Source organism: Phycodurus eques, chromosome 11 (assembly GCF_024500275.1).
Source record: "Phycodurus eques isolate BA_2022a chromosome 11, UOR_Pequ_1.1, whole genome shotgun sequence".
Classification (NCBI taxonomy): domain Eukaryota; kingdom Metazoa; phylum Chordata; class Actinopteri; order Syngnathiformes; family Syngnathidae; genus Phycodurus; species Phycodurus eques.
In genome coordinates, this window is record NC_084535.1 from 19,967,814 (window position 1) to 19,980,338 (window position 12,525).

General features: G+C 41.3%; 1 protein-coding gene across 1 annotated transcript in view; it reads right to left on the reverse strand.

Moving 5' to 3' along the window:
- Window positions 1–3,187: 3,187 nt before the first annotated feature.
- The window catches only part of si:dkey-192p21.6 (uncharacterized protein LOC565246 homolog), a 30,863-nt gene continuing 21,525 nt past the window's right edge, over window positions 3,188–12,525 (reverse strand). Inside the window, exons 14-18 of the mRNA XM_061690861.1 lie at window positions 12,418–12,504; window positions 11,584–11,661; window positions 6,291–6,361; window positions 3,566–3,678; window positions 3,188–3,445 (exon numbers count right to left, since the gene is read on the reverse strand). Of these exons, the coding sequence (XP_061546845.1) occupies window positions 3,264–3,445; window positions 3,566–3,678; window positions 6,291–6,361; window positions 11,584–11,661; window positions 12,418–12,504 (531 nt within the window). The 3' untranslated portion in view covers window positions 3,188–3,263. The remainder of the gene's footprint in view (window positions 3,446–3,565; window positions 3,679–6,290; window positions 6,362–11,583; window positions 11,662–12,417; window positions 12,505–12,525) is intronic.

Sequence of the window (12,525 nt, forward strand, 5' to 3'; positions counted from 1 at the left end):
CATACATTTGAATAAGTGTTGTTTTGTTTCGGTGGAGATGGTCCAAATGGCTTGAAGTATTCAAGGTTGCTCACTCCTGGTCTAAGAGGACAGAATTTGAATCCTGCAAAATAATCCTTATTTTTTACCAAATGTATAGGTAATCTGATTAGTTGTCATTATTCTCAAACTGTAGGGGAATACAATTCCCTTTTCGTTTCTTTTTTTGTATCCCAAATACATAACAACGTTGCATGTGCTCTACTACTCCCCAAACCTGCGGTTACGATATTATTATTTAGCTGTAGTCAAATAATGTATGATGGAATTCAGTCACGCACTATTGCAAACTACAATGACGATAATGCAGTTAAATTACCAGTATTCTGACCATGTCAAACAAAATGGAACAGTTTTTGATGCATTTCTTTTGTATTGTATGTCATTAGTGCAAGTGGTCATAACATTGCAACCAGTCAGTGTATTATATTATTTTTGAGTCATAAAAATAGCAACTTGTTAAATGCCACCTTTAGGCTGCATGGGGTGAGAAACGGGTATGGGACCTGTTCCTGCTCAGGAGGCTTTGTGTGTGTGTGTGTGTGTGTGTGTGTGTGTGCAAGTGTTAAAGCTGTGTTAAAGTGTGTGACGGGACAGTGTGGAGTGATGCATTGCTGCTGCCTCAGGGCAGGACACCAGTCACTCACACGGCGTTTGCTTTGCAAGCAATGTCTACATCAGGGGTTTCCAACCGAAGGCGAAGGCACACATTTTACAATTGGAAAATCTCACGGCACACCAGCCAACAAAAATGTCACAGTAACTACTGTACGTACTTCCTGCCATCTAATAGAAGAGCATTTATTTGTTCTGTCTGTGACTATGCCTCACTGCCATAAAGAGGAAAACAATTATTGTAAATGAATAATTGTTTGTGAGCAGTTAAGTAAAATGTTATCATTTTCCACGGCAAAAAAAAACAACATGTCACAACTTGTCAGTAGACTCCCTTACGTTCCACTAGTCCTCTATTGTTAATGTTTTAGTTCATCAAACAGGAGAAAAACTTGGAAACGACTACCAACACGGAACCAAAACAGTACATTTGTGCAGGATTTTATCATTTTGAATCACGATCAGGACCTGCTGAGACCCATCAGTATTTGAATAGGTATATTTACAGTGAACAGGAGGATGCATACATCATGTTCTCTCTATCAAGGGACATAACAGAGCATTATATGATATAGGAGTCAGAGAAGACACCATTAGAACATTAGATCTGGGATAAAGTTTCCACATGACAGACTATAGCTGTCTTGAGACATATGCTTAACAAGAATCAATAGGCGCGAGGGAGTGTGGTAGTTTAGACATGGTACGTCAAACCACAATCGTCTTCAAGAAGCATCTTATTTAACGCTGGGACGGCAGCAAATTTTGGAGTCATTATATTTACTCTCTAAACAGCGCAACGCCTCATCAGCATGTTTGCACTCTCCGATATCAGTTCAGGGTGACATTCGAAGTGCTTGATTCTTCAAATGCAACCATCATCAGTACACAAAAACCTTTCAAACTTCAACCTGGTTGAAATTGTTTTCACCTTCATTTTCTTCCCAGTCAGAACAATTGACAATATAATGCATTTTCAATGCTGGCAGAGTAGTTTAGGAAAAAGCTAATGGATTCGTCAAGTTTTCGTCAAGAACCCGGCGTGTGCCTACTGGGAATGGAACAACGCAGCAGAACCACCTCACCGTATTTATTATTAAAGCTTCTATGCATGTGTAATATGATTTGGACAACAATAAAGGCACGAGCTTGCGTCATGTCACGGATGGTCATTTAACAATGTACACGCCACCAAAATCGACCCTGGGAGACACTTATCGGCCCAAACACAATATTCTCCTGCAAACATTCAACCAGTGAGGACTTAACCAGAAGCCAGGGAAAACAGCTTGTTATGGAGTATCATAATCGTTATGGAGTAGTGAAAATGAATGAACCCTGTTTGAATATGTTAATAGATTTGTGTTTTGAGGGAACACACTTTTTAAGTGAGTACAAATTGCAAATTTTATTTTTATAGTTACTTGGACTCTCCGCATTACATAACAATTGCCAGCAGAACTGCAAAAATAAAAATGTCATGGTGTGACATTTTTGAGTGAAAGGCACATAATCTTGCTGTAAATATCATCTATCTCATGATAAAAAAAAAAAAAGGTATCCTTTAAAACTTTAAAAATATTTATCGTTTAAGTACCACAAAACTGGGCCTGTTATCACCTCAATTTCAGAATTTGTTTTTACATAGTGGCTGATGCAATTTGAATGGTCCTTTCAATTACCCAGAACATTTGGTCTATATTCAAAATAAATGCATCTAAAAAAAACATTTTTGGTTTACATATTGAGTGCTTTATGGAGGATGAGCGTGATGTGAAAGAACTTGAAAGCCCTAATAAAACTCAAATTTGACTTCCTGAAGGTGTCATGTCATGTGACCAGGTGTTCCAACACATATCATGTGATTGGTTTGCTGGTGTCCTCTGATGTGTTGCATTTAATTTCCTTGATTCTCCAACAGGATGAGTGCGAGCTGAGGGGTGTCGGTCCCATTAATGTGAGTTGTGCATCTTGACCCCTATTAAAGTATTGTCACTCACACAGCAGATGGCACGCACACAAACACACGTACACAATGAAAAAGAGGAGTGGCCATGGCAACAGAGCCATAATGACTGTGACCTGATGTGTGCTGGAATCACTTGGTCTAATTTGTTAAGTACCCACCATTTGATTTAACCACTGTAATTAATTCACAAAGCAACTTACTTACATTTCCTGCACTGAACACCAGCTCCGATATTTAAGAATGATTCACAATTTAAACATTTTTAAGACACGGAACCATAGTCGTAACGGTCCCGAGGATTGCGTTGATTTGATTGAAGTAGGAAAAATTGTTTGCTGACATGTCACTAAATAGAACCGTAACAATTATTAAAAAGGATAATGTATTACCAAGTCAATAAGCACTTCATAAAATGCTGATAAAATGTTTGCTGTTTTTATTTGACAAACGCTTTCACAGAACGTGTCTGTTCACTTTGGATAACAATGAAATATAAAAAAAAAAATATATTTATGGAGATAAGTACAGTATGTATCACCTCCATAATAGACCAGTGTAGTTCGGGATTTGATTTGCACAGAAGCTAAGAAAACCAAAATAGAGAATTAAATATACTGTAAATGGAGCACAACAGTTTTCTTCAAATTTTGAGGAAGAATTTCCTCCTGTACAACAAGTAGGCAACAATCACCCACAATGCAGTTCCCCACAGGCTTTGGAAGAGCCACTCCCAGTGGCTTTCCCGGAAGCGCATCTCCCAGCTGAACGGGAAGTAGAAACCCAGGAGAGTGTGTCCGACGTACACAAAGATGGAGTTCATCCCTGAGGAGGACAGAAGTGGAGGCAAACATTAATGCACGGCGTTACGTTGTTTTGAAGGAAAATGCACTATTTATATTTTTAACACCATGAGCCTTGAAGGGTAAAGGCCATGTTCGGTACCTGGATATATGAACGGTTGTCCGCCCCACCAGCTCATTACATCAGTGATAAAGTACAGGCCTGCCAGCAACAGGAAAGAGAGACAGCCCATACACGTCACGTAGGACAATGACCTGATGAAAAAGATGACCAGAAACACTTTACTCCAACAGCACTGTGCCTTTTAGCAGAATTACTCGACTGCAGAATGAAAGGCAGGAATCAGTCAGGGGTTGGGGAAGACCAATGTGGAGGCACTTGTGGAGACGCAAGAACTTGACCTTCATCCAATCAAACACCTTGGGGATGAACCGAGACAGAAATTTATAATAGATATGATCACAAAAGCTCTCCTGGATGGATGGACAACTATTTTCCCAGGCACACTCCAACGTCTTGTAGAACGTTTTCCCAAACGACCGGAAGCTATTATAACTTCAAAGGGGACACATGTGCCATCTTTTCGTCTCTTTTCATGAGTCTTCAACCAATTGGGTATTAACCAAAAGAACCATTCAGTCCTCGAGTGCCGCTGCAGACAAATCCACCGCGTGGCTTTGGATTAAGGGGGAGGCTGATCCATGGACAGGGTGCAGCTGGGTCGCAAGTCGGGGCTTGATCGACTTTGGCCGGGTCACCTGGCATCCCAAGGTCACGTCAGCCGTGATGCGCCCCAGTGCATCTAGAAGATGTATCTTGCAATTACTGTACAGTGGGTGTAATGGACTGGTATCCAAATACTTTTGTCCATCTAGCGTATAAAGCAGCAGCAGCGGCGGATCCTTGGCGCGTGCCCCACGGCCTCTTGCCAGCCAGCCATGTCCCGTCTGTTTCTAAGTGCAAGAATGTTTGATGCAATATCATCTAATGCGAAGTGGCTGCCTCCCACAGTCTCCGAGATGGCTTTTTCTTTTTACATTTTTTTTTCTTTATAAAGCTCAGCTGAAGTGGGGCCAGGAAGGACTCTTGGCTGGGAGTTAATTACTGCTCGACATCCAGGCAGGGACTCGTACTCAAGAGCTCCATAACCTGTGCGTGATGAACCGTCTAGAAAAGCCAAGGCAGGTAATGGCGAGGGATGAGCACAGCTTTAGTGCAGGGGGAGGTCCTATGGAGCATCGTGAAGAAATTGCTTACACATCGCAGATGAAACGGCATTCTTCCTGCTGCAACATTAAGAGGTGCCCATCATATCAAAGGGAATGTGGAAGCCGAACAAATGCAGTCATACAGTATAGCCAGGCCTGTGAGCAAGTCAAACCGGCGATAGAAAGTGGACACACCCCTATTAAAACCACCAGCTTTGTCTTGCTGTAAAATAATGACACCGCGATAATCAAGCGGGCATTTTGGATCCAGATCCCACTTAGTGACGGTGTAAAATGTCTCTCTGTATTCCCTGTTATTGACATGCAAACAGTTCACAGTGTAGTCCGCCTTTCACTCCAAGTCAGCTAGGATAGGCTCGAGCTCCCCTGAACAGGATAAACCAGTGATTCTCAAAGTGTGGTACACCGGTTCCAGGGGTTCACTTATATTTAACTTTGAAGTACAATACATTTGCATTTAATCGTTATGAATGGTTTGGTTTGAAACCTATTTCGGTATTATTTGAAATGTTCCTACATTTAAACAGTGTTAATGTTCAACGAGTGCTTAATGTTGCAGTGGCTCATAACTTAAAATCCAGTGCACCCCCACAAATTCGCAGTTTGGCACCTGTGGAATCACCTATTCGCAGTTCTTTTTTTAGTGTTGAAAACGTTTTTTTTTTTTTTTTTTTTTTATAAGTTCAGTGACCAGACGTTTTTCGTGGAAAACACTAAACGTTTTAGGAATAGAACATCTGCCTTGTTTTTGATGAGCACTAAGGCCTACTACGCTTACTGTACTTTAATGTTAATACAGATTTATGACATCAGTGAAGACGATTAAAGCAAGTTGTATAGCGCAACTGAAACACGAGCTTCAGCTACAAGCAAATCCTGCAGATTAGAGACTCATTATTGGTACTTGAAGAGCTACTGGGAGTTTTTTCTTGGTATAAAAAGTTTCTAGAATGACTACGACAATCCTTATTGTGTTTGACTTTTAAGGTTCCACTTTTAAGTATTTGGATGACGCAACTTTTGCTTTAATGACAGCGTTCAGTCTTTTTCATCTTGACTTGGCAATATCTATCTTGGCAACTCAGTTTTCCCTGCAAAAGTGCTCCAACATTGTTCACATTGTTTTCAAGGGCATCTCTTGTGCACGGCCCTCTTTAGGTCATCCACTGATTTAAAATGCAATTTAGGTCTGGGATCCGATTGAGGCAATTTCTTTATTTTGATTAGGGTGTACAGTGCGATCAGTACGATGCTTTACTTTCGTCTTATTCTCCAAATGGTCACATGATCGTTTGGGAACAGGCTGCACTGCGGTTACGTTGATGCTTTCCCCAGATCCTGCTTCCATTCCGTCACCGTGAAACTACGGAGCTAGTGTTTCTGTCAAGACTGCCAGTGGGGGTAGGAAGGATGGGGGATTCCAATTTTGCAGCTCATAAGGAGGAGTGATCATGTTAAGAGGATGGATATAAGCACTCCACCTCACGCTTCTCACAATCCCGGGTGATTATTTACAGTCCAGGCTGTCATTAGAGGTAACTAAACGTGTGTTTTAGTAGCTGTGATTTGTGCCATTTGGAAAACACATCCTTTTTTTGGATTTGGATTCTGGATTTAGAGGGTCAGAAAGCACTTACCAAAGGTTTTTATTGACAGGTATAAATCCTTCGTCTCGCGTGCACTTAGAAAGGATGGCTGCCGAGATTCCCTGAGGAGGGAAATGAAACAGATTTCAAATCGATGAAGAGGAATAAAGCGAGTTGTATAGGGCCACTAAAACTGATTCAGGCAAATTCGGCAGATTAGACCATCGGGGTCCATTAAGTCACACGGCTCAAACCACAAACACAGTAGTTTGATCACCAGGCTAGTGATGTTTCTTCAAAGAGCGTTTTGACAGTGTCAGACACAAGCTGAGAATTCATTTAGTGCCCAGTTGACCTCATGGTCTCCATGTACGATCAGATGAATGTGGCATCGATGAAAGACCAAGTGTGTCTCATCTGTTCCCATTTGGATATGATTTAGATATTTGAAGAAACATTTTGCACACAAGGGAGAAAGCAAGCGGGGGGAGAGATCAGAATCAGTGCTTGTTGGGTGGCTATCCATCATCCGTGGACTGTATAGATGACAGAATCGATGGTGTGGAAATAGCCTAGCCGGGGCTGAATTCAGCCTCCGGGCTCTCCAGGCTGCAGGATGTGGGATGAGGCTGGTATGTGGGCCAATCGCTCAATTTCAATCTCTCACTTCTCGAGCCTGATCGTTGGGATTTTAATTAGCACAACTTGTTGTTTTTTTTTTGGGTGGGGGAAGAAGCTCGGCTTGCTCTGAATAACAATCTGCCGTAGAAATCCGACTAAAGCCCGCCGTGGCGGAAAGTGGATTTGGATTTTGTGGTTGGCTTCCTGCGAGAATGAACACAGTGACCTGCTAATGTGTAAAACATCTACGTTTCCTGCCCCCGCACAATTGGGGTTGTAGCGAGAGCAGGTTGCTCAAACTATGAACGACGTGAAGTAAACCATTTCTAATTCAAATTGATATTTGTGAAACTGGACGCCATACCCAACTCCGCATTTTTGTCAGTCATTTCTTTTATTTTCCCACTGGATTCCTGCATCTCTTCATTAATAAACACCACAACTCTTTGCCAACATCATTATGTTGAGTAGCATCCACGTCATGAACTGGTCAACCATGGCTGTGCGGGGAATCATAAAAGTCTAATGTTTATTAATCTCGTTATGTGTTACTTTATCACTTGGTGCCACCGGGAGAAACTAAATGGGTCTCATTTGTTTCACTTCCCTGCAGCCAACACTCTACAACAACAGGTCTGTAATATTCACTGCCGGGAGACATAATGTGGACATTTGTCAGAGATTCAGGTCAATGATGTGAAATTTCCATGGCAGAATTTCAATTGATTTTCATATATTACAAGTAGAACTTGTAGACATGACAACATAAGTGAGTTGGATTGAAGTCTCGTGTATTTACTTGAAACAAATCAAATCAAAACACCCTCAATATACATTACTGAAGAAAGTACAACATCGTAGTAAAAGTAGTACTAAAAGTATTGAACGTATGATTAACACGATCAGAAAAGTCTTCATTTAAAAATATGCTCCAGTGTTCCCTGATATACGGACATTTACTTTAGATAGCTATCATTTTGTTACAGAATAAAACATAATGTATATTTCCCCCATTTAAAAAATATTTTCCCAATGTATAAACATTAAAAACCTGACAGAATGCCTAACATATTACTAAAAGATGCCTACGCGTGCACGCGCGCACACACACACAAAGACAAACATACAGTACACACATTTCGAAGGACGCTGTCAGAAAGACAGATCTCACTGAAGCCGTATGTACAGGGCTTTAATTTAGACATTTACACTGCACTCAATGAAAAGCTTATGCCGCAGCTGCCCAAACTTGACAGTGTTGGTAATTAACAGAATAATTTGGTATGTTTTTGGAATGGTTAATATGCCAGTAAGTAGAAGTTCTTTAAATTCAATTTTAATGCTACAATATAATTATTTTTAACAATGAATTTTCTAATTCACTGTTTTACCTGAAAAAAAAAAGTAGTATTGTTTCTCAGTTAAGATGTCACTGTGACTGTCCTTTTCTGTAGTTCCTGAACAGAAACAAAAGTTATAATGGTTTAATGATAGCTTGAAAAATTTCCGACTTATCAAGAAGCCCACAGTAAGCTGATATGAAAAGGTGAATTTAATTCCTGTTCAAAATGGCACATTTTTTAGCACTCACTGAATTCTCATTATGACAGGTGGTGTGATACATTTACAGTATTACTGTTTTAATGGTGTCGAACTGCATTGCATTAAGGTTGGAGGAGAGGAGTTTGGGGGTGATGGTGTTCAACAAAGAGCTGAAGTACATGAACAGGATCCTCGTATAGGTACCCGTGCTGTCAAAGTGTTCTAGGATGAAGTGCAGTCCCATGTTGACTGCGTCATCCACAGACCTGTTTGCTCGATAGGCCAACCGCAGGGGGTCCAGCAGGGGTCCTGTGATGCTCTTTAGGTGGTCCAGCACGGGGCGCTCAAAGGACTTCATGTCCACAGATGTCTGGGCGGCAGGTGGGTAGTCATTCACTCCTGAGATTGCAGGTTTCTTGGGGACCGGAATGATGGTGGGGCGTTTGAGGCAGATCTAAAATCTAAAGATCTATTGAATAGCTGTGTGAAAACTGGATTAAGCTAGTCTGCGCAGACTTTCAAGTAGGAGGAGGGCCTGCCACTTTGTTGGTCTTTTGTTGCTTAAAGACACGTCACGTCCTGTTCGTGAATGGTCAGTACAGAAGGGAGGGTCAGAGTGGTGCAGCTGGGTGGGCGTGGGCTGATAAAGTGTCCTTTTCAAATCTGCAGTAGAAGGTATTCAAGTTGTCAACCAGTCTTTTATTGTTCCCCACTTGGGAGGATGATCGGTCGGAGTTGGTCAGCGATTGTAATCCTCGGCAAACTGATGCACAGTTGTTAGCGGTGAACTGGCTTTCTTGCCTGTCTGCATAATTTCTCTTTGCGATGTTGCTTTATTTTCTCAGCTGGTTTCTGGCCCGAATGTACAGGGCCCTGTCCCCCCACTCTGATAGGCATCCTCTTTAGGCTGGCGAAGTTGGCCAAGTGTGGCAGTGAACCATGGCTTGTTGTTACTGAACATGCGAAATGTAAGTCGAAGCGGCATTCAAAGTCCACGCTGTTGGAGCTTAACCTGCACTCCGGCACGCTTTCCTCTGTGGCGTCATCCTCTCCTCCATGCACCATAGAGTGCAGTCGCTTCCTTGTCGCACCACTGGTGAGTGAAGAAACTTTGTTGATTTGAGCTGGCTCCTCAGTGCTTAGCAATTCTTCCCTCGTGTAATTATGTCGCATAATGTCTCCAAAGACGAACGAAAAAGACAAAAACTCAGTCAATGCCAGACAGCTCACTACTACAGAGGCGTCCACTCATGTAGGCGCCATCTTGGCTATTATATAGACACTATACTGTACTATACTATACTATACTATACTACGATAGAATAGTCAACTTCATAACCGAGGAAGTTTGTAGAGGCACATTTTTGGTACATTTCTCACTCTGAATTGCTGTTTATTGCTGTGTTCGAAACCGTTCAATCACTCACTACTCCCTTCTCCCAATGTAGGGTTGGACTATATAGTGGACTATATTGTGAGCTCATTCATAACAGCTTTCCGACACTACACGCCGCTCTGTTTATGACATCACAGCTGTCGCACAATAACAAAGTAGGCTGTTGCGGTCGGTTTAAAAAAAAATAATAATAAATAAATAAATAAATAAAAATAAAAATTAAAAAAATAAATAAATAAAAGAGTGCTGCACATTATTAAAGAAAAATGATTTTGAAAGTTTTTTTTTTCTTTTTTTTAAAAGAACATTTCTGCGCAAAATTCACTCCCTTTGTCTCTGACGCATCTAGTCCCGCCATTCTTCTTCTTCTCTGAAGACACAATGCATTATGTTATATTACGACTCGGTGAGTGACCATCGATTGGTCACTACGTTTTGCTATGCTTTTTTTTTTTAAACACTAAGCATTCGGACACCACTACAAAATGGCGTAACCACAATATAGCGCCCTATATAGTGGTTAGTAAGTGATTTCGGGCACAGCCTTTGTGTGGTGTCCCTGGCCAACATGGCCGGCCTCTTCAGTTTAATTTCAAAGGCGGCGATGCAGGCAGCCCATCCAGCTCCATCATCACTTGAAGTCACGTGGCTACCACTTAAGGACGTTTGCCTCTGCAGCGCGCAGGCTACTCTTAACCTCATTTTAAAAACGACATAAAATATTTCTGCAGCATCTCACGCTGATTAGCAAAATAATGACCAATCACAAGTGTAGGCTTGGACAACAGTCAGTCTCGTTAGTGGGCTGACAGCCTCCTGTCACGTTTCGAGATGCAAAACAGACCATCTCGTGTAACCCTCGCCTCTCCCTGTGGGACGCATTCCCCCTCTCAGTGAAACAGATGCCAGCTTGCCTCTTTTTGGCCTTTTTTGTGTTTGGAGACCACCCAGAATGGAGTGAAGCTCCAAAATAAATATTAACTAGAAGCTACTATGTAATGAAAACATTATTATTATTTTTTTTAATGACTTTAACCTCTCTCTCTGTGATACCAGTTTATCATTACTGCCATGTATTTGGACTACAAATATTTGCAGAGACTTAGCATGCAGGTGAGCAAAGCCACCTTCCTCTCCATCACATGCGATACACTGGGCAATATTCTGTCAAAAACATTCAAAAATACACCTTAAAAAAAGCAAATAAAGTAATACGTTTTCATTGCCACTATCAAAAAGTGTTTACAGCGGTGGTGTTAGTTCACTCTTATATAACTGCGAGAACATATTTTGCCCCCTTCTATGTAGCTAAATTGGACAACCATTTGGAAACACCTCTCAGTATGATGTAGGAAAACACTTGAAAATAATAAAGTGCAACAATAAACATATTGTTTAGATAATAATTCTCTTGTATAGTTAGTTTTTTTAAATACAACTTTTGTATTGGGTGCATCGGATTGTGCAGGTGTACCTAATATTGTGGCCAGTGTTTTGGCGCTACACGTGGGGCAGTCATCAGAGACAGTGCGTATCCCCGTGTGGCACTGGCTAGTCGTGTCTGCCCGGAAATGCACCACATGTGGATGTTGTTGAATTGTACTGAGATCACACACCCGTCCTTCACTAAGCCCTGCTAATCAATGGATTCAACAGTGATGACTAACATCCAAGCAGCCTTAAAAAAAAAAAAAACAGTGCAGCATTTACCCGAAAGATGAATTGTTCTTATACGAGTGCTTTGCTGTCTCCACTGAGTGGTAGGATAACTTACAGATGACCTACCAAGATGGTTGCCCACACTAAGAACCTGCACAGGATGTGGATGTTCTTCTCCTTGTAGAAAACGATTATTTTCCCTGCCTGCAGAGAGATAAGGGCAGATACCAAAACTCATTTGAATAGACATTATAAACGAATCAACCGACACAACCAACATATTCAGTTATTTGGCCTTGAGTAACCAAATAGGCCTGGGAGGTGTCCCTGATGCGGTGGTCATATTTCTCCCATCTCGTGGAGCCAGATGTGGGGTGTAAGTCATCTGCACCCTCTCTTTAATTTGGTGATGATGAATACATTTCAGCTGAAGACATTATCACAGGCAACACAGAGGAGGCCAGTGGACACCTGGCGTGTCATCTAACACTCAGTGACTGATGTGCTTAGTCTCAATAGTCCATCGGGAAAAGAAAAATGTTGGATTTTGAATGGCAAATTCTCACCACCAAAGTTTAAACTGACTCTGCCGCTATCAAACTTTATGACAAAAGATTTCTCTTCTTGACAACATTTTGACATTTCATGAAGGCAGCTTTGTAGTTATGAAAGAGATACACATCTTACACACAACTTTAATGAGTGTGGACTAATATTCGATGGATGAATCCAACCAGTTGAAGAAAAGAAACAAAGTTACGACTGGGCAAGTTACTACTGTGCATTTATTGGACATTTTCAGCATCATTTATCTTCAGAAACACTGTGACATTTTGCATTTAAGTGAGTGAGTGAGTGAGTGAGTTGGTAATTTTACCCAGTAAACCATTTACAAAATTGTAGTACAATTGTCACTCTATTTAATGCAGGCGATGGAATACTGCACAAGATGTGTCTTACCTGCATTCCCAGAAATCCCATCACAATGGAGTTGATTGTACCCAGAATGCCCTCTGGGTCGAAAGGTTGGGTGGTGTGATACATTTCCTGGAGAAGCCAAAAATAAAA